Below are 27,090 nucleotides of genomic sequence, written 5' to 3' on the forward strand. Positions count from 1 at the left end.
TTCTAGTCAGTGAAACTCAAAACCTAATCATTTTTACCTGTTGTCCTTGTGTCATCTGTCCACATTCAAGTAGTGTTGGGAGACCCAGGGTCTTGCATTTCTTCACATTTTGCAAGCAAGGCACTAACTACCTTTTGTTTAAGACTATATTTCAAGGACTTTTGTATAGTCCACAGCCTTGGAAGGTAAAAATAGTTTCTCCCTCTAAAGCAAAGGGCAGGTATGCTTACAGCCTTGGTGAGAGATAATGTCTCTTTCTGGAGCAAGGGAAAGACATGTTTAGTGCCTGTTATAAAAGATTCAGGTTCCCTAGCATGGACTCCTCTTCAACACACTGGCTGTGTAGGCTTCACCTGAAGTTCCCTGAGGGAAGTGGGGCTTGGGGGAATCAGCTCAAGAAAATGATGATACTCTGGCTACTGCTGTTATCATGAACAATAAAGTCATTTGTCTCCGACCCAGGACACTTGCGTCTTTGGCCAGTATCCGTAAAACTGTGGCAGGCTAACTTGTTATCTTGTAAGTAGAATAAAATCTCAGACTTAGCATGGTTTTTGAACAACAGTTGCTAAATTCTGTGCATTCAACTTCTATATCATCTTACAAAATCAATCACTTTGCTCCATTTCCACTCCCATTCCTCTAGTCACATCATTATGTCTCTCTGGATTGTTGTTGTGACTAATCCCCTACATGATCCACCCATCTCTGCTTCTCTTCCTTCCAAAGTGTTATGTGCATCATTGCCAGAACATTCTTCCTAAAACAAAATTGTGCTATATAACTTTTTGGCATTCTGCACAGAACAGTTCAAATGTTCCAACTGCACTGAATAGTTTTCAGGGCACTCATCTATGCCCACATCCTATGCTCCAACCATACAAATCACATCCAACCACTACCTTTTTGTCCATGTGTTCTCTCTCTGAAGTTCCCAGTCTGACCAAGATTTTCAGACCTTCTTCTAATGATGTTTCCTCTAGCCAGAAGTAATCTCATCCCATTCTGAACATTTTACATTTACCTTCCTATTGCCCTGTATCACATTTACTACCTTGTGTTTTACTTGCTTTTACGTATCTCTTATTATCTATCTAGACTTGAGTTTGCTTGAGGTAAAGGGACCGTGTCTTATATAATGTTGTACATTCTACAATATAATGCACTATGTGTAACAAGTATGTTTATTGGATTTATACTGCTAATTACTTTCTTTTGATTAGTTGAGTATGTTGGTATTGGCAATAAGCTTGCATATTTGGCAGCAAAATTTATGGAACCTCTATCTCTGAAGTAGAGAAACAACATTTTCTGTATCATAGTTTTATTATAACTTCAAAGTGCTTATTGATAAATAATTCACAAAAATCATCATTATTATGTCAATTCTCAGTACAAAAGAATGTTAATTCTATATTTGCCTCCCAAAATCTTATAACTCCTTAAAGCCAAACATATTGCATATTTTTGGATGCAGGTCACAGTGCTACCAGTTATTGTGACTTATTGTCATAAATCCTACTGTTACGCTATTGGTATTTGCTGTTTCTAAGATCTCAGCGTTCTATATTTTTCCTCTGTGTTCTGTTTCTTATGTTAAGGCTGTAGTTGACTGACAGAGCAGTCTAGAGTTTCACAGGTACACTACTGACCCTTTTGTGAGGTTGACCCAAGAGGCTACAAGAGAAGGGTCATGACTTGTAATATATATCTTGTTTTACTTCAATTTTGGGAAGGTAATTATTATATCCTTGCAGGGATAAGAGATGCTTCTTTTTGAGTGTTACAGATATCAAAAAAGGTATGTTCATCTTCAAATACTGGCACTGTGAATATTTCTCACCCCCAGTACAGTCTAAATATAGCTTTGCTTCTGCTTGTAGGTCTTCAGTTAAAAATGATTAGAACACTGCACTTGTAGCATTTGCTTCTTATCTATGTCACTAGGATGTGCTCAGGATACAACAATGCCTATCTGTCATTTAGTACTAAGTGTTTTCACCGTATTCTGGGCAGCTGAAGGAAAGAGACCAAAGAGGAGGACTTGTGGCCCGGTTAGAGAAAGGCAAAACACGAGGTTCATTGGAGAGTCAAATGTAGCTAATCAATGAAATAAGGCAAAAGCTCCCATTCTTAAAACAGTTTTTTTTGTTTCAATATTTTCTAAGAAAAGCTTTTATAAAAATTAGCATGCTCACATACCACAACTAGAAGGACCCACAACGAAGAATATACAACTATGTACCAGGGGGCTTTGGGGAGAAAAAGGAAAAAGTAAAATCTTTAAAAAAAAAATGCTTGCTTTGGCAACAGATGTACTAAAACTGGAACGATACAGAGAAGATTAGCCTGGCCTCTATGTAAGGAAGACACACAAATTTGTGAAGCATTCCATATTTTTACATATTATTTCTCATCAACTATATTTTAATGAAAATAAAGAAAAAAGCTAAAATAAAATTAGCAATAAGATGAAAATATAACAACAGTGGGTGATATGTATTGAGACAGTATATGCATTTATTGGGATACTTAGATAACAAAAATAAAGTGCTCAAGACAGTCTAAGGCCTAGTAGATGCTCAGTAAATATTTGGTATTATTATGACTGTGCACTGGTCGTTATAGGCTGTTTTATGTATTCATCTCATTTAACACAACAACAGTCTGAGAAAGGTTTTATTACCATTTTCCAGTTGAGCCATCTAAATTGCTCACAATCTCACAGATACTATCTGCCACTAGGTCAATTGGCCACCAAATCCCATGCTTTTAAAAGCATATTTTCTCAAGGTCTTCCAAACAACAAATAGTGTATACAATTGTCGGAGGGAGGGAACTATGAAACAAAGATTTAGAGTGCTTGTGGAACCACAGTTTTAGTTCCTCAACAGATTTGGAATCATCCTTGATAATGGTTTCTAATGCACACACACACCCAACCCAACTACTGCAACCGTAGAGAGAGTTGCAGCATCGTAAATACAGAATATTGTGTATATTTGTTTCTTTCCCTCTGATACAGAAATCAGGAGTCCCCACTCAATAAAAACCGAAGGGAGATATAAATGAACCAAATTAAAGAAGGGAGAATGGTTGAAAAAATTAAACACAGAACTCTGTATTACTTTATTCAGTTCAATAATGTAATCCCGAAATAATGGATGCTTTAAAAGTAATTAAAAGAACACAAATAACATTTAGTACTTAAAGAAAGAAAAAAGATAACACTAGACAAAGCAGAGGTTGTTCGTTTGTTGTGATGAAGAAATCATCTTTTATTCCCCTTCAAATTCTCTGTGGAATAAGATAGGGTAAATAAACAAATAAACATCATGACTAAGTGTAACATCCATCCATGGACTTAATGGACCATTACGTTTTAGTGTGATAATCAAAATGAACTTGGTGCTGGAGAGAGATTACCGTTTCCAGTGGTGAGCTAAGGAAGATAACTCCTGTGACCCAAGCAAAAGCTTTATTAATTGGTCAAAAGGAGTGCAGAAAGAAACTCAAGTGATGACATTTCAATCTAGTCTAAAGAATTGTAGTTTCTGTGCCATGTATTTAAGGAAAAAAATGACCAATTTATTTCTGACAATTTTATCATCTTTATTCTGTTAGAACACACTCTAATGAAAAGGTCTAAACCAGAAAAATGTTCTGCATTGAATTCATAATAAGCCATTTTTCCCTATAACAAAAAGTTAATCAACCTAGTGTTTGCAGATTTAATAACCATGTGGTAAAAAATATATTCTGTCTGGTTTTTCCCTTGTAACTATATCACATATATGCAATTCTTTTAGCCTCTTATTTTTTTCTGATAAAAATAGCAACAAACTTCTAAGTAGTAATAGAGATAGCTCGGATATTTAATCATAAAATATTTTACATTGCATTTTGAGAGTATTAATTTTTTGAAATTTAATTTCATCTTGTGTAAGCAGCTCAACTTAATGTTTTAGTATATAAGAGGTTTTTTTCAAGAAGCTTGACAAATTATGTTGCATAATACAGCCAAGAGTTTGACTCTGGAGCTAGACTGCCTATTTCTGCTCATTCATTGATAAAATAGAGAATTAGTAATAGTAACATCCTCACAGAATTTTTTTTTTTCTGAGGAAGACTCGCCCTAAACTAACATCCATTGCCAATCTTCCTCTTTTATTGTATGTGAGCTGCCATCACAGCGGCCACTGATGAGTGGTTGAGGTCCACACCCGGGAACATAACTCCAGGCCACCGAAGAGGGGTGTGCTGAACTTAACCACTAGGCTACCGGGGCTGGCCCTGAAATTATTTTTTAGGATCAAATAATGCATGTGAAACTCTTGGAACAGTACCAAATAGAGAGTAAGGCCTAAATAAATCTTAACTATCATTGTTACTCCGTGTCAGAGTAAGACAGAAAATTAAGCATTTTAGTAATATTTCATTTGAATGACCTTCTTAGAATACATCCAGCCCATTCTTTTTCATGATAATCTGGTAAGCAGTTTCCCCTTTATCTCAGATTGTTGAGACATGGATACAGGTATTCAGAGTAACCAAAAGCGAGTAACAACCACAACTTGTGTGACCAAGCTTAACAATGAAAGAATTTACAGAGCAGAATAATTGCAACAGCTATTGAAATTGACTACTGCGGTCTGTGGGGCATTGCTCCTCAGTGCCTCCTGTCTGTCATACATGCTAAACAAAGATATTTCAACTTGAAGGCTCGGATCCACTTGAAGAGTTTTCCTTCCCGATCTTGAAAGCCCTTTACACTTGACTGGCATCTGTACCCAGCGATAAGGAGACTCCTGGAACCTCAGGTTACCAGATTCGCCTGAATGTCCTTGTTCCTGCTTTGACTTTATATACCCTTTCCTAGTCTTTACTCTCTTAGATGAAGAAGATACATCTTTATCTTGCTCTTTAAGATTCTTCTCCTGGGTTTCATATCCACTAGCCTGGAAGCTATTGCCTTCACTCTTAGAGCCCTGTAAGTCCTATCCACCCTTTTGTGTATGAGCAGTTTGTTTTGCCTGAAGTATTTTCTCCCAGTCAGATATTAAGACCAGTTTCCTACCTCTTTTTGAAAGCCAACACCTGGGCTTTGACTCACTAAGATCTTGACAGCAAATTTCCTCTTCCCAGGAGCCTTTCAGCATTCACTAAATTCCCTAAAATACAGAAGCAGGCTCTCTATCTCTTTCTTTGTCAAAGCCTACACTCCCCACTGATTCCTCACCTAGTTGCTAGTTTTAATACTTGCCTCCATATGTCAATGCATTTGCAAAGCTGAAATGACTGGCTGCTTCCGAGCTCAAGACAAGAGTAGCTCTTTCTCAGGTTGACCCACTTCTATTCTGATGTCTTATTCAATCACTCCCCAAGGGGCTGATCTTCAAGAATCCTATCTAGGCAAACTTGAAATAATCAACTTTAAATATATATTTAAACATATAGAGTAGTGGTTTTTTTCATTAATGGAAGAGGAGGATTAATATTTAGACATTAAAACTGAAAATAGTTTATTCCCAGACTTCCCATTGTATGTTAGTATTTGTAACTAGTTCTATATTCCATGTGACAGGAAAAACAGCTGGCAATGTTACTCTGCTCTGAAGTCTTATTAGGTGAGTCAGCTAATTACATGGCACTGTCAGAAATATGGCAGTCACTGAGCTGCTTGTTATGCTTACCAAAGAGAATGAGGATTTAAGATAAACTACTACTTCTTTACTATATAACGAAAATTTCTTCTATAAAGTGATTTCACACTGATTCCTGATTTATAGACTAGTTATTTTGTAATTTATGGTGGAATGTATTTAAAACTGGATTTGAGGCTAATAGTGATAAATAGCATCCAAAAATAACTCCAAAATAGATTTCATGTATTGACTTTACTCTCTCCTCCACTTCCAAACCTTTTCAAAGCAGTCAAATAAACTAGTTTTCATTTCACCTGTTCCCTTCATCCTTCTTTCTCTCTGAGGGGCTTACCAAGACTAAAGAAATAGTTAGAAAGGCAAAAGGCAAGCAAATGAGTAATATGCTAATAGATTATCCAAAGTAGAGCATGAATGGATCTAAATACATATTATTTCTATGTAAGAGTGTTTCTCTAAAAGTATCACTTAATTAAAATAAATTTGCATTTTCAATCGGAAAAGGTTCCTTGTCGGTATGAACTATATATAGTACAATGTCTTTACTATATGACTTATGGTGTTCATCAGTTTGACTTTTCCCAAGTGATTCAGATGGTTGATGACATAGTAAGTTGTAAATTTGCTAGACACAATCTGAGTAGATGTGCAACACAGCTGATGAAGAGAGTAGGTCACTTCACCAATAAGAAAGCCTAGCAGGAGCCACATCTTCACTCAGCCTTCTTGCTAGGTTTTGCTTATTGTGGCATAAGTAATTTGTAATGAAAATCATATGCTATAATTGCCCTTTCTAATTAGGGGATTCAAGATGGTCTCAGAAGGTAGCCCCAGAGATAATCAGTGGCTCAGTGTAGTGTGTGTATGTCTGTGTATGTGTTGGTTACACCAGAACATGTCAATTTTCATGGTTTCTCATGTCATAGCATTTAATTACTACAATGCATTTACACACTCTTCATAGCCTGTGACTAATAAATATGGCCATTATACTATTTTTATTTCCTATACATAATATTAAGACAAAATATATTGGTATTTCTGAACTACATATATTGTTTTGGTTTAAAAGTTAAATGACATTGTCCAAAGTTTTAAAACTTTGTTCAACTTCTTTTCCTTATAAAATTCCTTAGCCGTTTAAAAAAAATTAAAATTAACCTGATTTTGAATCAGATGCCCTTGACCCCCCACCCCAAATGGCATCATTAGAACACTAAGAATTGACAACAAAAGATTGACTATATGGAATATATCTTAACCTTACTTTTAAACAAGATTCTCATGCCTGCTAACTTCATTTTTTTAGTTTTTAGTTTTTTAGTTTTATAGTTTTCCAATAAACTAAAAATTTTTTAGTTTTTCTCTTAGTGGGATACACTATTATGCTATCTACACACATATCATATCCTCTCCCTTTAAAGATGGAAAGTACATGATATGCACATTTTTAAAAAGTCTATGCTGTTTTCACTTAAACAGGAGTTCTGAGCTTGATTTCATATCAGAAACACTGGATTCTTTAAGATGAATGCTAAGTTGAACCGTTTTTTCCCCTCTTATTAGAGTTTTGTTTAGTTTCTTCCCTTTTTTTTAAGGTTACTGTCTCTGCTCCATCCCCAACAGTTTGAGGTGCTGAGTTATTTGCAGTTGATTAATGTTGTTCCACAATGTGGTAAAATAATGGTTCCACCCAAAATATCTTGCGGTGTAAAAGCAGTGGGGAAGAGGGTGCTTCTGATGCTCTGAATGCTTGAGGCATAGATGCCAGGTAGTGGATGAAGCCCTGTTACTATAAATATCATCACGTGTTGCTTCTCAGAGTATTTAGAACACCCTGACCATGTACTGACAATCTTTCATAGACTTCAAAATGGAAGACTTCACAAAAAAAGGCTTTTTTTTATGTGTTCACACTGACAGCAACTATGTCGCTATCCTCTGTACCAAATGTTGGCACAGAACTTACAAACAGCTGGTGATGTCAGGTAGTGATTTCTGAAAAGCATATCAGACATTCACAGGGCCCTAGAAACCTGCATTTTTAACAAGGACCCCAGGGGATCTGCCAAAGGAAACAAATTTTGAATCATGTATGCCTCCTGGTATTTCCCATTTGAGTCTAGGTCTTGGGACAGGAATGGTGACAGCCATGGAGGCCAGTAAAATGTAAGGGTCTGTAGGCCACGCAGGTAGTTTTATTTTGGTTACCCTTGCCTTGTGCCCCTTTCTTTGTACAGAGGCTGTATGCAAAGTTCCCCGGGTTTGCAGTTGTTAACCAGAGACAGGAAAATGAACCCCTGGGGTTAGGGAGCCCGACACGATAGAGAGAAGGCTGAGTTTGTTGTAGAGAAACAGAGGCACTGGAAATCAGGGAGAGGTTTGTGCTAGGAAGAACTACAGAATCACCAGCATTGTAGCAAATCTAACAGTCATTTGGACGTTGAATTACCCCCCTGTGCAATGGCCTGAGATGTGTTAACAATGGCATTATCTTTCCAGGCCAGAGCAAGGCGAAGGTAGAAAAAGAAGCATAAAGACTTTCACGGTATAAGAATGAAGAAAAGGATAATCAGAGAGGGAAGGAGCACTGGAAAGAAACATTCTTGATCTGACATCTTGGGAGGAAGCAGTCTACCTCAATGCTGGCTACTTCTCTTCCCCATCAATTTGATTTTGGGGTCTCCAGCATTTGCACAGGACCAGATGTCAGATGCAGCCTTCTTCAGTTGTGAAATATGCACCCAAGTTTCAACACCATGTAATTTGGCAGCAGTGTCAGTGGTCAAATGTACTTGGTAGGTCCTTCCCATGAATCTCACTTCTGCAAAAGCATCAGAGTAAAACAATAACTGTTTGTAAGTGATGAAAGACTTAAAAATGCCCATGGTTAAAGATCTGATGGGAATTCATTATAATGGAATTGATAAGGAAATTTGGTTATTTCTGTGATATATAACATTTTAAGATAATAACTGCAATATATGACTAATAACATATCAGGACATATCAGAGTTTTAGGAATTTCATACAATTTCTAGAGTAAATATTAATAACGTGCATCCATATATATCCATATAACCTAAGAAGATTTACCATCACTTATTTGACAATGCTTCCCATGTAATTTAACATACCGAATAAACCCAATTAGTTTAACGTTTCTCTTTTACAAAGTAAGAGACAAATTCTCTGAGATTTTCCAAGGGCCCTCTGGGAATCTCAAAGTTGATTTGAGATCAGAAAGAGTCCATTTAGAATCTGATTTTGAGAAAATGTCAAAAGGGTTGAACATTTGATTAGTTAGTATCACAGATCATTATGAAATAATACTTAATTACTTGTTTGACCAGAGTGACAATAGAAGATGTTAAAAGCAAATACAAAAGGTTACATAGTTGTGAACAAAACTTAGCTTTCTTAATATTGAGAAGACTGGGCCCTCTTAAGTAATCAAAGACCTGAAAAAGACAATGTGAAGCACAGTAGGTTATTTTTTGGTAAGACACAAAATCTTTGCTGTCCAAGAGAGTTACTTAAAAAGTAAAGAAAAATCTTTCTTTGTTTCCAATTTCTTAAGAGCAGACCAATAATCTAAGAAAACTTTGTTCTTTGAACAGAGAGAAAACCAAATTCTAATTTGGCACCATTGTACTTTTGATATTAAAACTCATTTTTTAAAAACTTAAATAAATCCATTCCAATATTAGCCAGTTTGACCACACATAAAATTCCCTTCCAAAGATTCCTTTTCCATAAACCTTCTACAATGTTTTTACATCTATTCAGATTTTTTCCTCTTTCTCCTTCTGGAACAATTAATCATTTTACTTTCTTTATGTACTTTTCATGGGCAGTTGTTTCCTTTCACTGTTGTTACTCCTAAATATTTTGAATAACATATTGATTAGAATTCCTAAACCTTATATTCTTAATTTGTAAAGTCTTGAATCCTTAATTCCTAGTGAAAACTAAGAAGTAAGTAATTGTGGACTATCTGTTACACTAGCATTCTGTAGACTGGCAAATTGATAAGTACATTCAATATTTTCTAAGAAGCACATTCTTCCTCATAGTAAATTTTTCAAGGTGGCACAAAACATGTTTACTAATAGACCCAATATCTTTAGTTTCTCTGTAAAAGGAAGGCCAAAAGTGGGTAAACCTATGATCAATAATTAATGCTTCAGTATTTTGTATTATTTGGTAATGATCTAGATATTCAATGAATATCCATTATTTAACTAATCTCAGTATAACTTTAAGGTTTCAAGTTAGCAAAAAGATTCTGGAAACCATTTTTAAGTAGACATACCATAAAGCATAATTATTGTTGAAAAGACCATTTATAAACTTTTATCTTATATCTAATTTACTTGTTCTTAACAATTTTGGTTAGATTAATCATGAAAATTTCATGAAATATTAAACAGCTAACCATCACCTTAAGTTATCTTTCTTGCTGAAAATTCTGTAACAGAGACAACATGACCTTGTTTAATTTTTGTTAACCTAGGTAGAATGAAAGTATTATATTTGATGCTGATAACTCTAAAGACATACCTGTTTTAATTAATCCAACAAATTTAAACTAGCTTTAAACTACCAAAGATTATCCTAGATCATATGAACTTGAAAACATTTGGGTGTTTTTATATTTCTGAGAGCATACTTGATTATATAATTGCTTGTTTGTCTTTAAGCCAATTAAATAGAACTCTTTGCAAATTAATTTGGCAATACGATCCATAGGTAGAAAAAAAATCACACATTTATAACAAACATACATAGACATATAGACCAATACAAATAGAGATCTTATAGCTTTTGTTTAAAAATTTTAGCCATGAGACAGGTGCAGTAATGCAAAACTCACTGGTTTACAAAACAACAATTGGATCCAAATTGTATTCCTGGTAAGTGGAATAAGTTAAGCTTGCCTACTTAGATGGCTAAAGCTTTTTACTAATATTTGCGAAAGAAACTTTTAAGATTTTTCAAAAGCCTAGTTTACAAAATAGCCTTTCCTCTTTATTTTCTCCTTCTGATAAGAATTACTTTGGTTCCAGGCACAGAGAAAGAATGAAATTTCCACCAAGAAGGACTTCTTCCCTAGCTCCATATCTTTTACCATATCGGCAAGCCTTTTGAGTATATAGGGGATGTTTGGGGGTTGGTAAAAAGGATAAGTGGGCATTGAGTTGGTTCCAGAGCCCCATTTCTCTTCTCATAAAGACTCGATTTGTAAGACAAGTACATTGTTTTTAATTCTTCAAAGAATTGGGTTGCAACCTGAATGATATCAAGAGGCAGACCCACCAATTCAACTATATTATCCTCAATTTGCTTCTTTATATCATAAAGAAAATCTTCAACTAAGATAAAATCAAAAGATTGCTATGTTCTACATTTAGAGTTGTGTGTCTTGGAATGTTTTATTAAATCCTTCCACAGAGAATTCAGAATGTTCCCTCTGGGTACATAGTCTCATGTTAGATAATGGAAGGAGGCCTAAGAAAAAGTTCCTATCTAGATCTGAGTATCAGCTTCCAATTTGGCCAACTTCTGACCATAGAACTACTAAATATATATCCCTTTGATTACCTTGTCAGGTTTCAGCCGGGACAAACAGTAAATGTTCCTGGCAGTATTGCACAACCCTGTGGGTGCAAGAGGTTTCCTCAAAGAGGGTGCAAAAGATACTACCCTCCCAAGAACCAGAGCCACTCCCAAAAGTAGCCAAAAGAAAGAATTAGACAATTCCTCTGGGAGCTGGCAACTGTTGGTCGGACCCCAGCCACAGTGGAGTACAACCCACATTTCTATCCAACCTTATTTTTAGGGACCTCAACCTGAGGGTTGCCAAGCCAAGTTCTCAGGACACAAAATGAGACAGACAAGAAGCCAGTGGCTGTCCCTGGAATAGCAAGGATCGATGAGCAGTAGGTACCTGAAAGCAAATTCACGAGTCACAATTAAAGATCTAATTCTTACAAATGTTTTTGACCTGCCAGTCTGAATTTGGAAAGGAAGGGGCAGTGTGAAATTTTGCCATTCTTTCTTGACCAGGCACCACAGATAGGGATCTGCGAGAGCTGACTTTTCTAAGAATCCTCGCTCTTTGCTGGCTTATGCCATTTTTCTGGGATCTCTTCTGCAGGCTCTGGAGTGAATGGGTATCCCAGTGGATCTCATCCTGGTCACCAGAAACTGGAGAGGAGGAAAAATAATATCCCTCTACACTTTTTGATGAGTGCTTGGCTGAGACCCCTTTTTCTCTAGGGTACCTCCTAAATGGATAAACTTATCTAGGTTAAAAGTTCTCCACTGTGGCCGCTGTAATTTAAGATGATCTTTGGCAAGGTTAACCTGCTTGTTCGGCCTTAAAACAAGAGTTTATTTCATGGAAGCCTCACGCTGGACCCAGTACAGCTTAAGTTGGACCCAGTATGACCCCGGACCCACTCCAGCTTTTAAGTCAGACCCAGTCCAACTCTGGCAGGTTTCCAGGCCCAGTCCAGAGAAAGAAATGCTCAAAGTTCGAAAGCTCATAGTGCAAAAACTTCAGAGCTAGGTTCTGAAAGGGACTTACCCATGACCTCCAGAGACAGTAGGAAAACAACAAGTTCAAGGGGCTCACCAGGTCCCTATGCCTGGTTGCTCATTGCTCCTAAGGGCTTTCAGGTGTCTCCTTCAGTTCCTTCCCTCTTCTGACACCAGAACTGTTAAAAGACAAACTGAGGCATATTAAAAATTTTAAGAGTTTATTTGAGCAAAAATTGATTGGAATCAGGCAGTATCCCATCTGGCAGATAGAAAAGAGCTCTGAAGAGCTGTACAAAGACTTTTATAGGCAGAAGGCAGTGGGAACAAGGAAATTATGCTAGGCAAAAAAACAAGTTGGTTATTGCAAGCCTACTTTCCTTTAGGAGACAGCAGGGGTCTATAGGATTACTAACTAGTGTTGATCAGACAATTTCTGATTGACAGTTTTAAGATTGCATTTCTGGAAGAGGAGAAACTGTAATTAAGTCTCAGTTTGGTGACGTGGGCTTAGCATAAGCAACTCCATTTTGAGCCTGTTGTCTTGTTTTTAAACATATCTTCATATAATATGGCTTAAAACATGAAATAAAATGCAATAGTATGTATATAGTTGTATTCATAAAGGTAAGTATGCTAACCAAAAGTTAAAACAATGTGAAACATTAATGACAAATTAATGACATTAAGGACAAATAAGCAAAGTTAATTAAATTTGGTTGCCTTTTGAATCAGAATTTGAGCAAGGAAACAAGCTCTACTCTGTTTTCCAAATATGAAAGTTTTTCATCCAGGGAATTCTCCCCTTACATGGCCAATAGAAAGACTGTCAGAGGTGCTGAGAGTCAGGGAGGCTGCACCAACGTCCTCTGATGCCACAGCACGTTGGCTGGCTCTCCAGGCCCTGCCCTAAAGCGGGCTGAGCCGTCAGCTGGGACTCTCCGCATGCTGCTTTGCTTCTCATTCCTCCTTGGCAAGCTTCCCTCTCCCCTCACTTTCATTCTCCTGGAATTGCTCTTCCCAACAAAGTCATAGCAGTGAAGCCTCATCTCATGGTCCATTTTAGAGACAACTTTAGCCTAGGCAAGCATGAGTTGGTAATTGGTTATGTATCAGCTGTTTGACATAACAGGTTCATTTAAAAAGAACTTGAGTTTGTTTTTTAGAGTGAGAGAGGTCAGTCCCAGACATTTCTGCTCCCTACAGCCTCTAAGTCCATGCCTTTCCTTATTAGCAATGGAGGGCCACTCTGTTGTAATTTTTTTTGAGGAAGATTAGCCCTGAGCTAACATCTGCTCCCAATCCTCCTCTTTTTGGCTGAGGAAGACTGGCCCTGAGCTAACATCTGTACCAATCTTCCTCTACTTTATATGTGGGATGCCTGCCACAGCATGGTTTGCCAAGCGGTGCCATGTCCGCACCCAGGATCTGAATGGGCGAACCCCCAGGCCACCGAAGCAGAAGGTGCAAACTTAACCACTGCGCCACCGGGCTGGCCCCCCATTATAATATTTTGATAACTGTTTTTCTTTCCATGAGTCATATGTAAACATAAGATGCTAAACTTACCCTCTTTCATTTTCCATAAAACAATCCCACTTGAAAAAGGAAACCAGAGCTATTCTGGAGATAGGGCCTATCAGAGAGAAAAATGGTGTTCTCTTACTCTGTCTACTCTGGAACCTTGCACACAAGTTCTCTTCCTAAACTTGCAGGCATATATCATAATCCAGACATTTTTCCCATGCAATTTATTACCCTAACATATTCTGGCTTGAAATGTTATAATGAAAACTTGGGAACAAGTTGTTTGAATGTGTTCGACATTTGTTATACTGGGTTTTTTTTCTTTGCGGTAAAATGAATAGAAGCTGAACTTCATATTTTCAAATATGATTATGTTTTGAAAACAAGTTATTAATATCCATAAGATACAAAATTTTATTCTTTTTTATAACACTCAAAGCGTAATTAGGCACAGTTCTAAATTGGAGTTCAAATCAAAATTTATTGAGATCTTTCTAGAAAACACTCAATGTTTTTAGACAGAGGATTATAAAATGGTAAATATACAGGTATATGGATAAAATTATATCTGCTGATTGTCTAAATTGTTACTTGTAATATCCTCTCTTGGAATAGCTGCCAAATACTTTAGTAAGCTTAAAAATGTATTAATATCATGGAGTTGACAAATTTAGATCACATAATCATATTCAGAAAAATGTATTAGAGTTAGAGAATAACTATTGAAATAAACATATACACTTTAAAAAATTTATTGTTTGCATAGGTCTAATTTTTCACAACAATCAAGTAATAGACTCTTGTTTCTTCTATACTGCACCCATTTCTTCCCACCCAAACCTGGATCATTTCAAAGCAAATACCTGGATATCTTATTTGATTTGTAAATATTCAATTATTTAATTTCTAAAAGTTAAGGACTCTTTTTTTAAGCAAAACTCCAATATATTATCATACTCAAAAAATAAACATAACTCTTTATTAAATATACAGTCACTGTTCACATTTCCTTCTCATATTTGCTTAAATCAGGATCCAAAGAAGAATAAAATAATGTTCTTAAGTTGCAATTTTCTGATGCTCTCTCCAGGCCTTGATATAGAGATTTCCTTAAACCTTTCTTTTCCTTGCAATTTACCTGTTGAACTAGCTGTGTTATTTGTCCTGTGTCGTCTCCCACAGTCAGAAATTTGCTGATTGCATCTAATGATGTGAAGACGTTCTTCAGCCCTTTATATTTGCTGTAAACTGTCAGATTAGTGATAGTTAGATGTGAGTCAAATTCAAATGTTTGGCAAGGATATCTTATAGGTGGCAATGTATACTTCCGATGGGGGCACAAAATGTGGTTATATCTCTTTATGTCACCTTAGCAGCCACTGATGATCATTGGCTAGATTCCTTCCCTAATTCTACCTTTCCTTCCTTAGCTAGATTACATCTATAAAGAAGAACTTGTACTCATCAACTATTTGTGTACCCTAAGGTACAGTTCGTACAGGAAAGGCAATACATGCTTGATGGTTTTCCTGAGACTACATTTCTCCTAGTCAATTCTGGTTCTAAATTCTTTCATGAAATAACCCATCTCCTGCTATGCTTTTCTTGTCCTACAGCATCCTATTCTGACCACTGTGTAGCAAACTTTGGTGAAGATTTAGGGACAACAGGTTATGTGTGAGGGGCAGGATGGGACGGTGAAATTTTATTGCAGCACGGGACTGGATAGAAAATAGGAAACTGAATATCAGTTATCCCTGTTCTTAAAGAATTTTGGCTCCTTATGTTATGGGAATCATCACAAGCGTAAGCCTACCTTTTATACTGCCGCTTCATCCCCATTGGTTCTTAATATGTGCAGGTGATTCATCAGTGTTTTGATAAAGACAGTTCTCACCTGTGCTTTAACTAATATTGTTTGTTTGTTTTCCCTCTGGGTAAACTTTTGTAATATATAAGATGTAATGGCCCCATAGAGCATAGAAGGTTTGTGAATAAATTTCTTTGATGGATTTCAGCAATCAAATTATGAGAATTTTGTTTACTAGGAATAGACTCTTGACTAGGTCTTAAAGGAATTGACTGGGCATAGTCAAGGACACAATAGAATGTCCTGTTTCTCAGTTACTGAAGTCTATAGATGATTCAATTAAAGAAAACATCTTGAATGCCGAAACTCTTGGAGAAGCTCAGGGTGGTGGTTAAGAGCACAGTCAGGAGCCACTTCTGCCAATTTGACTTTAAGTAAATTACTAAACCTCTCTGAGTCCAAGTTTCCTTGGGAAGATGTGGCTATGGATAATCTGCCTCATAGGAGTTCTGTGAACTGTTTCCACTTCATGTAATGTAATACGGTTATTTAAGATCTGTTGATGCAAATAATCCATAATCAATCTATAAATCAAAATTGGGGTGAGTTTATTATGAGCCAGGTTTGAAGTCTATAGCCCAGGGCCTTCCCTCCCTAAAGAAGGAAGGGCACCAAAGAAGTGGGGTGTACAGAGTGGTTATATACCATCTTGGAACAAAGAGCATGCATCACATATGACAGGCATATCTCTTTTACTACTGTCATGAGATGCTTAGCTGGCACAGCAGGTCGGTGGTCAGTGGTCACAAGGTGAGCACAACAGATCAGTAATTAATCCTTAGTTTCTGGAAAGAGATGCTTGTCCTTAAAGAAATGCCAGTATGGGGGGAAGTTACATCCCTATATTAAAGGGGATCATTCTTGGCTTTGGGACATAGTAAAGGTTTAAAGCAGATGTACCATGCATGCTCAACAGGCCACATCGTGCCCTTTTGGAAAAACAAGGTCAGACAGACCAAATTAGTTTTAAACCAAATGGCTTCCTCATATACTCCAATATATCCTATTGCTTTTCAGATATTTATCAGATTTTTACAGTAGTTATGATAATTTATTAATATTAATGTATTTTTATTTTAATCAAATCAATACTCTCATTCTTGAGAGAACACTTAAGAAGCCAAGCAGTCAGATTTGTGAAAGCAATATATATATTCCTTTAGTGAGTAAAGCTTTCTGAAAGTATAGGCCTATTCTTGTGACGTGTTGATAGTTATTGAACATCCTGAGGTTTATCTTTGATTTTTCATCCTCCATCTTATTCCATTTTTTCTCTCTTGCTTCCTTTTATCTATATGTCTTTATTCTTGTAGCTTACTTTTCGTCTCATCACTTATTTGATCTCTCTTTTAATATTATATTTGCATTTCCTTTATGGTTTCACAAACTCTTGCCCACAAGTAAGCCAATTTTATAATTCTTTTAAACTTTTGTTTAAAATAATTTCTCAAGAATATATAAAGTATAGTAGTTACATAAATGAGTGCAATTTTTATGCCTTATATTTAGTTCAAAATAAGTGATACATCATAAACAGTAGAAATTAAAAAGTGCAGTTTTAAAAGGACTAGATAAATGCATGCTCAGAAAGCATATACTTTTTTAAACAAGCGGTTATTTTATACTTGCAACCTGAGTGAATCAATATTTAAATTAACAGAGATAGATTTCACTTGATCCCAATATATGATCAATCTAGCCAATGAATTCACAAGGAACATCCAACGTTACTTGGCTAAACTGTGAAGGATGTACATAAACATGCCCAAATACACGCACATACATATCTAGTAACATTCGCTAGTCTTATTTATACAGTAGCACCTCGTTTCTGATAATCAAATGTCAGTTCTGTCACATTTATTTGTTCAGTCTACATAAAATCTTCTAACAAACTGGGTTAGAAAAATAAATCTCTACTTGTCAGTTAAACAGGAAGTTTACCTTATTTTCCTCATACTTAATGGTCACTAAAAGTTATCTAAATAGTAAGAGAGGGTTAATGATGTCATTGGCTCTGCCTAGTTAAAAGAGTTATAGCTACCACATCCTGTGAAAAACATCTTTGTCCTACAACTTTGGACTATTTCCTGGGTAGTGAATTACTTGGGGAAAAAATTCATATGTTTTTAGGGTTAATAACACATGCCACCACAATGTTTTCCCAAAGGCATTGTATGGTTGAGAGCGCCAGCAGTAATATTAAGGAATGCTATTTTTACAGCATCCCCGCCAGCGTTATATATAAGAAGTTTTCAAAATACATTTGATTTTAAAAAGTGAGAAATGGTGCCCATCATATTCTTTTTGTGCTTTCCATTTAAATATTAGAGTGAAGAAGGAGCCGCACAGGAAGGAATTCTGGAAGATATGCCTGTGGATCCTGACAATGAGGCTTATGAAATGCCTTCTGAGGTAAAAGTTTATATACATAAAACTGTGAGAATAAAGTTTAGGACTTCAAGTTGGGTCTTTCTAATAAGCAGTACCAAAAATCTGTCGCTGACAGATTTCTCTTATGTTTATCCTCAGAATGATTTTCTCTCTAGATGCACAAGTTGGCCAAATCCAGGACATGGATTGGGTGGACAACTTACAAACTAAGAAGAGTTTTTACATCTGTAAAGTGTTGGCGGGGGGCGGGGAAGCAGCAGCAACAGAGACCAGATGTGGCCCACACAGCCTGAAATGTTTACTGCCTGGCCCTTTACAGAAAGTTTGCCGATCCCCGCATAGAGAATTATCTTATTAGATCCTTATATTATAAAATAAATTCTCAAATGGAAGGTTGGAGAAATCAACTGAATGACAAAAGAAAGTTATTGTTATTTGCCATACATTTCCAGTGGGATATTTGCATAGTAAAATAAAAGTTACAAAAATTATACAGTAGGAAGAGGATAAATGCTTGGTTTGCAACAATTGATATATTTCAGTCTAGTGTTTTAAACAGCATAATTTGACAATTTTATTTTAATTTGAATATAAGTTTCTTTAATAGAAAATGTGTCACAAGGGAAATTAGAAAATGCTTCTAAGTGAATGAAACTGACTCAAGACAAAATAGAAAATCTGAATAGACCTATAACAAGACTGAATTATTGTTTAAAAAAAACCTACCCAGGGGCCAGCCACGTGGCTGAGTGGTTAAGTTTGCGCGCTCCGCCACAGCGGCCCAGGGTTTCGCTGGTTTGGATCCTGGGCACGCACATGACACCGCTCATCAGGCCAAGTTGAGGCAGTGTGCCACATGCCGCAACTAGAAGGACCTGCAACTAAGATATACAACTATGTACTGGGGGGATTTGGGGAGATAAAGCATTAAAAAAAAAAAAAAAAGATTGGCAACAGTTGTTAGCTCAGGTGCCAATCTTAAGGAAAAAAAACAAACACTTAGCGAATAATTAATACCTATTAATTACAATTAATACCAATTAATTCCTCTTCCAAAAGTAGACAAGGAGGAAGCACTCCCCAACTAATTCTATGAGGACAATATTACCCTGATACAAAAACCAGATAGCACAGGCAAAGAAAATGTATTATTACTTCATTAAAAATCAAAGTGTGTTGTAGAGTTAGGTTGTGTATTCTTTATGGCATCGTTAAAAGGCAAATTGAGGGGCTGGCCCCATGGCCCAGTGGTTAAGTTCGCATGCTCTGCTTTCGCAGCCTGGGGTTTGCTGGTTTGGATCCTGGGCATGGACCTACATACAGCTTATCAAGCCATGCCGAGGTGGAATCCCACATAGAAGAACTCGAATGACTTACAATTAGGATATGCAACTATGTACTGGAGCTTTGGAGAGGAAAAAAACAAAAAAGAGGAAGAGTGGCAACAGATGCTATCTCAGGGCCAATCTTCCTCACCAAAAAGCATACCTTAAAAAAAAATAGATTGACCCTCAATTTATTTTTTAAAAAAGGCACATTGATAATAATCTCATTTATAGAAATTGAGATTAAGTTGTTTCTTTACCAAATTAGATTTTCCCAATATTTTTGGGTCTTTTTAGGCAGGGCACAATGCTAAACACTATAGAAAATACGAGAAGAGTAATTGATAGTACCAGGACACAAGGAGTTTGCAATCTAGTAGGTTTGATAAAAACAAATACAAATTTATTCCTTTATTTATCCATCATGATTCCTTTAGCAAACATTATTGACTATCTTCTATGTACCAGATATCACAGGCACAAAAATATAGAAGATATACAAAAAAGTATAGTATTTTACAGGATCTGTTTATATCTGTTGAGAAGTTCTATAGAAGAGGTGGTGTTGATCTGAGTGGGAGGGATGGGAGTTAGGAGAGGCCAAACTGAAGAGAGTGCATTCTAGCACAAGGGAGTATCAGAAGTGAAGGCGTGCACATCTGAGAATGCAGAAGGAGGTGTCTGAGGAACAGTGAGTAATTCAATAGGATTCAAGCTTAGGGAACAGAGAAGAGTGACAGATTAAGGCCACAGAGATGGGTCAAAGACAACTTGTAGAGTACTAGAACAACCTTGCCATTTAAGTTTGTACTTTACTCAGAAAGTAACTTGAGTTATTGAAGGTATGTTTGTTTTTAAGCAGGATCCTGATATTCTACTTGTTCTTTAACAGGGCCAATCTGACCACTGTAGTTAAGGCCATTCATATTTTTATCGTAGATGTTACCCATATATTGTATGGGGCTGGGCTTTGGAATAGAAGGAACAATTGAAGCCATGAATGAAGAAGAAATTTCCACTGGGAGAGTGAAAGGAGAAAAAATGTAACTTGCCTTTAAATGTCTTCATTTCCTTCTAAGAATTAGAGCATCTTAGCCCTAGAAGAGGCCTTTTAGGCCACTTGATCTGGCTCTCACAATGTACGGTTGAGGGAACTGAGAGCAAGATAGAGCAATTAATTTGTCCTACAGGACTACATCATACAATTGATAAATGGCACATCTGCAAGGAGAATTCAGACACCCTAACTCTGACCACCAGCAAAATTCACTTTTATATTTGACAGGAAGACAAAACTATTAAAAGTAAAATTGTATTGTGTGTAGCAGAATACTCCCAGAACTGCTGAGTATAACCTTTATTCAAAGTGGTGGGCCATGTCCTATCTTGTTTGCCCTAAATCCTTGACTCCTGATGACTTGCACTAACGCTGGATGTTGTCTTTCTGATTTTCCTCATATTAGGAAGGGTATCAAGACTATGAACCCGAAGCCTAAGAAATATCTTTGCTCCCACTTCCCTGAGATCTGCTGACAGATGTTCCATCCTGTACGAGTGCTCAGTTCCAACATGCCCAGTCATGACATGCTCCCAAAGTTTCTACAGTGTATTCTGAACTCTTCCATCAGCAGTGATTGAAGTGTCTGTACCTGCCCCCACTCAGCATTTCGGTGCTTCCCTCCCACTGAAGTGAATATATGGTAGCAGGGTCCTTGTGCGCTGTGTGGATATTGTGGCTTCAAATCTAAAATATTAAAACAAATTTAAAACACCTAAGTGACTACCACTTATTTCTAAATCTTCACTATTTTTTTGTTGCTGTTGTTAAGAAATTGTGATTTACTCTCATATGTGAGATTTCTAGGTGTCTTTTAATGATTCTAAGAAGAATGATGTGTTGTGAAATTTGTTAATATATACAATGCTTAAACACATGTGAGCATGAACTATGCACCTATAAATATTAACTAGGAAATTTTACTGTTTTGTGATGTGTTTTATTAACTTGTATTTGTATATAAATGGTGAAAATTAAAATGTGATCTCATGACAAAAACCCTATTTTTTAATCCCATCTCACTTTAATAATAAAATCATGTTTATAAGCAACATGAAATGAGAACTGACACAATTAACTTAAATATAAAGTTCTTGACAGCCATTTGAAAGAGGAGGAATTTTAGAGGCGTTAAACATGTGGGATGGAACATTAACCCTTTGCTCTGGGAATTCCCTGAAGCAACAGTGCCCAGAGTATATTTTGAGGCACACTGGGGCCTGTAGAGGCTACTGAAAAAGTGGGTGCCATGGGATGCTGAGTATAAGAAATGATTTTGACTACATCTCCTTTACATATTCATAAGACACATTAGCACATTAAAGGCTCTGAGGGAACCTGGTTAAATTTGTTTAACCCAGAATTCCCAGAATTTCCTTTTTGCTTTTTTTTTTCCAATCAGAAATCTGTTTTTTTCACACAGGAAATACCTTTCGACGTCTCTGGGAACTACCAGAGAATCACCTTAAGAAGTGTCAGTTCTCCAGATTTATAAAAATTTCATGGACTCCTTTAAATTCTGCTAAAAATATAAATTTCAGGATCCTTCTTTAGGACAGGTTTTTCTCTTTAGGGAAGATCCATTAACTCCCCATGGCGGCTGACAATAAACTTGATTATGAAACCTTATATAAATTAATTGAAAAATTATTTGGTTTGTCTTTTTAATTATTCAGGAGAAAAACGGCAGTCACTTTTAAAGTCACCAGTAGAAAGTATAATTTTAAGAAAGAACATTCTAGAAGTGCTAGGCAGTTTACATGTAATCGTGAGTAATTTGATGTATATTGAGCATTGGCAAGGAAGGAAGGAGGAATGAGTATAAGCACTATAAGCATGGTCACCATAAACACTTCCTGTTTTGCCTAATTGGGAAGACTATGACACATGTTAAGCTGCCTGTGTAGTCTTAAATTGGAGAGAAGTAGTAAGTCTCTTGTTTCGTTTAGGTACATTAATAAGTGTTCCTAATTAGGAAAATAACATGGAAAATTAAAATATCTTTGTACAAAAAGCCTTGTAGTACTATATATGCATAGAAAATACCATGGGAAGAGAAACACCAGGAGTAGTTATCTTGTGCCAAGCCCTTGAAAAGCTGTGTAAGGCACCCAAGCCTTTTCAGGAAGCTTGTCTCCTATCCACTGCTGAGACATCCACATGACAAGTGGCCTGAGGGTCAGTCTGGCCCTAGCTTTATTTTGCAGACATCACTCCCCCAAGTCTGAGTTATTCAGCATCATCTGACTCCATGGTGCTTTAACAAAACCGGCTGGGGTGGGCTTTGGCATGCAATTGGCAGCACAACAGTCTAATATGTGGTTTGGCATTCCAAGTTGGATCTTTTTCAAAATCTCCCCACCAGCGTGAGATGCAAATGTTTCCTCATCCTTCTGGCTCATCCAGTAGGTAACTAGTGGATTAAAAACACACACACACATCTCAAGGACAACCATTAATTCTCAGAGATAATGCCGTCTACATCCATACTGAGGAAGACAAACATTTTTCTAACCGCAAACTTGATAGACTCCTCTGTCCACCCACTGATGGCTCTGTTTTTCTCTGGGATGGGTTCATCCCAGTATGTTCTTTCTGTCTTGGGCAGGACTGCAACAGGGATGGCATTTCCCTGTGTGTTCTCCCTGGAACTGGAAATACTTTTTTTGTTACTATGTGTCAAGAATAGATGTAAGTGATTTATCAATATTATCTCATTTAATTCTCAGAACAGTCCTAAGACATTCCATTGTTATCCTTATTTTATACATGAGAAAGCTGAGGCACCGGCAGGCTAAGTCACTTTCTCATAGCCACACAGCTAGTAAGTGGCAGAGCCACATTGATTGGCGGAGTCCCAATCAATACAGGACCACCGTCTGCTCTCTCAGCCCCTGGGCCATGTTGTCTCTCAGGGAGAGGACATACAACCATGTAAGAGAACTCTCCAGAAGTCTAGGGAATGAGGTAGTGGCCTCTCTTTTCTATATATAACTACAAGTATATTTCTATTTTTCTTTAGATGTCTATGTCTGGAATAAGTGGTACTTATATATATGGAAATATATTTCTAATTTTAGGAGAAATTAGTCTGCCACTGATTCCTTATTGATGTTTTCTCATAACAAAACTATGCATATCCTGATGATGGAACTGTTATTTTCAGTAGAAGGTAAAAACATTAATGTAATAACATTACATAAGGCAACAGTAAGGCAAACTTTGTCATATTTTCTGTTGAATCATGGGCACTTGCCTTCTGTCAAATAGCCTATATATATAACATATGTATGTATATATTTTATATGTATATATAATAAAGTATAACTAGGATTTTCAATTATACATATTTAGTAATGCAGTGACAATTTATAAATGAATAAATTGGAAAAGCCATGAATTAAGAATTTATATTTTTAGGGACTTACCCAGTGGTGTAGCGGTTAAGTCCATGCCATCCACTTCAGTGGCCTGGGGTTCGTAGGTTCAGATCCTGGTCACGGACCTAGCACGATTTGTCAAGCCATACTGTGGCGGCATCCCACATAAAACAGAGGAAAATTGGCACAGATGTTAGCTCAGGGCCAATCTTCCTCACACACACAAAAAAGAATTTATATTTTTAAATAACACGTTAACATTTTATAATAAGCTTTGATTTTCTGGGTGTATTTTTTTTGATACAGTAATGCTATTTTTTATCCTTAAAGTAAGCCTAGATCTGAAGAATCCAAATGCACTAGAATAGATATAACACTAAAACTATTTCAAATATTATTTTAGTTCCAATATCTCTTATATATCTAAGATTTCCTTTAATTTTTCTTTGCTGCTACAACAGTATCTTTGATTATTTTAAATCCAGTAGCACTGATGGTATATTGGAAGCAGTTAAAAAACCCTCCCTTCAAAAAGCCTGAGTTTGTGGGGCTGGCCCAGTGGTGTAGTGGTTGGCTTCACATGCTCCACTTCGGCTGCCCAGCGTTTGCGATTTTTGATCCTGGGCATGGACCTACAGACCACTCATCAAACCATACTATGGCAGCGTCCAACATGAAAAATAAAGGAAGATTGGCACAGATGTTAGCTCAACGACAATCTTCCTCAAGCAAAAAGATAAAGACTGGCAACAGATTTTAGCTCAGGGCCCATCTTCCTCACACACACACAAAAAGAGCCTGAGTTTAAGCCTCTAAGTTTTGCTACAATAGACTTCTAAAGTCAGGCAGGATCGCATAGGGGATTTCCAAAGTTGATCCTGCAGCTATATGTACTGGGATAGCGTCTCTTATGAACCTTATGAAAATGTATCCTCAGATTCCCTTAAAGGTCAGTGACCAGAAATTCCCACTGTTTCTATGGCAACACAGCAAGCTATGGTGCCTTGGAAATGTGCTGCATTTTAATTAGGTTCCTCTCAGGCTTCCTAACTGCCTTTTGCAGGTAAACTAAATACCAGGTTGCCTTATATCTTGCAGTGAGATGAAAGCTAACCCGTGTCTGCAAATGTCAAAGCTAAGCTGGGCTCCAGTAAAGTCAAATATAAGCAAATAATAGTAGCAAGTCCTTGTGTTTATCTTAGAAAAGAATACACTCTTTACCTAGGAAGTCAGGGATGCATGATTAATTAGGCTGGCAGGAGTGCTAGTGAGGAACCTGGATGCTAAAACTAGACTATGTAGGTTTCACTCCCAGTTATGTCTCTTTCTACCTTACTTTGAGCGAGTTACTTAATCTCTTGGTGCCTCTGTTACCTTATTTATAAAAATGCAAATGATGATAATAGTACCTCATAGCATTGTTGTATGGATTAAATAATTTAATATAAGTAAAATGCTTAGGTCTATTCCTGGCCCATAGTAAGTGACCAATGAATCAATGATGCTATCAGTGGTAGTAGTGCCAGCAGTGGTAGTAGTAGGAGTAGTAGAGGACACTGTATTTTTAAAGGTAAGTAAGAAATAGCAGGGGGTTGGCCCCATGGCCAAGTGATTAAGTTCCGTGCTCCTCTTCAGTGGCCCAGGGTTTCACCAGTTCCCATCCTGGGTGCGGACCTGGCACCACTCGTCAAGCCATGCCCAGGTGGCATCCACATGCCACAACTAGAAGGACCCACAACTGAAATATACAACTATGTATGTGGGGGCTTTGGGAGAAGAAAAAGAAGAAGAAGAAGAAAAAAGAAGATTGGTGACAGATGTTAGCTCAGGTGACAATCTTTAAAAAAAACAAATATTTAAAATATTCAGATATATTCATTTATATCTTCTCTTAATATAAAACAGTAATAATAGCCAAAGCAATCCTGAGAAAGAAGAACAAAGCTAGAGGCTTCACACTTCCTGATTTCAAACTATATTACAAATCTATAGTAATCAAAACAACGTGATATAAAAACAGACACATAGGTCAATAGAACAGAACAGAGAGCCCAGAAATAAATCCATGCGTACATGGTCAATTAATTTACAACACAGGAGCCAAGAACATGCAATGAGGAAAGGACAGTCTCTTTAATAGATGATGTTGGGAAAACTAGACAGTCACATGCAAAAGAAGGAAACCAGACTACTATCTTATACTACATACAAAAATTAACTCAGAATGGATTAAAAACCTGAGAATGAGACCTGAAACCATAAAATTCCTAGAAGAAAACAGGAAGTAATCTCTTTGACATTGGTCTTGGTGATGATTTTTTGGATCTGACAACAAAAGTAAAAATAAACAAGTGGTACTACATCAAACGAAAAACCTTTTGTGTAGCAAAGGAAATCATCAACAAAATGAAAAGGCACCCTACTGAATGGGAGAAAATATTTGCAAATCCTATATTTGATAAAGTTTTAATATTCGAAATATATGAAGAACTCACATAACTCAGTAGGAAAAAACCAAACAATCCAATTGAAAAATGGGCAGATGACCTGAATAGACATTTTTCCAAAGAAGACATACGGATGCCCAACAGGTACATGAAACAGTACTCAACATCACTAATCATTAGGGAAATGTAAATCAAAACCATAATGAGATATCAGCTCACACCTGTTAGAATGGCTATTATCAAAAAGACAAGATATAACAAGTGTTGGTGAGGCTGTGGAGAAAAGGTAACGCTTGTGCATGGGTGGTGGGAATGTAAATTGATGAAGCCTCTATGGAAAACAGTATGGAGCTCCTCAAAATGTTAAAACTAGAATCACCACATGATACAGCAATTTCACTTATGGGTACTTATCTGAAGGAAAGGAAAACATTAACTCAAAAAGATATATATGCACCCCCACGTTCATTGCAGCATTATTTATAATAGCCAAGACGTGGAAGCAACATAAATGTACATCAATGGATGAATGGATAAAGAAAATGTGAGATAGATATATATATATACACACACACATGTAATGGAATATATATATGTGATGGAATATTATTCAGCCATAAAAATGAAAGAAATCTTGCCATTTGTGACAAATTGGATGGACCTTGAGGGCATTACTCTAAGTGAAATAAGTCAGACTGAGAAAGATACATACTGTCTGATCTCACATGTAGAGTCTAAAAAAAAACAAGGGAACTCACAGATACAGAGAATAGATAGGTGGTTGCCAGAGGCAGGCAGTAGGGCGTGGGTGAAATGGATGAAGGGGGTCAAAAGGTACAAACTTCCTTATAAAATAAGTCAGTCATGGGGATATAATGTACAGC

At 36.7% G+C, this 27,090-nt stretch overlaps 1 protein-coding gene and 1 non-coding gene across 5 annotated transcripts in view; both read left to right on the forward strand.

The window, feature by feature from the left end:
* The window catches only part of SNCA (synuclein alpha), a 118,499-nt gene extending 96,747 nt beyond the window's left edge, over window positions 1-21,752 (forward strand). For 3 of the 4 annotated variants that reach the window (XM_046656921.1, XM_046656918.1, XM_046656920.1), the window contains exons 5-6: window positions 17,935-18,018; window positions 20,786-21,752. In XM_046656921.1, coding sequence (XP_046512877.1) covers window positions 17,935-18,018; window positions 20,786-20,818 — 117 coding nt within the window. In that variant the 3' untranslated portion in view covers window positions 20,819-21,752. The remainder of the gene's footprint in view (window positions 1-17,934; window positions 18,019-20,785) is intronic. The other variant, XM_046656919.1, reaches the window with a different exon arrangement.
* LOC124237692 (U6 spliceosomal RNA) lies at window positions 2,299-2,401 on the forward strand. Its single transcript, XR_006888080.1, has one exon. It is a non-coding gene; the product is annotated as a U6 spliceosomal RNA (small nuclear RNA).
* Window positions 21,753-27,090: the final 5,338 nt, after the last annotated feature.

Source organism: Equus quagga, chromosome 3, assembly GCF_021613505.1.
Source record: "Equus quagga isolate Etosha38 chromosome 3, UCLA_HA_Equagga_1.0, whole genome shotgun sequence".
Lineage (NCBI taxonomy): Eukaryota > Metazoa > Chordata > Mammalia > Perissodactyla > Equidae > Equus > Equus quagga.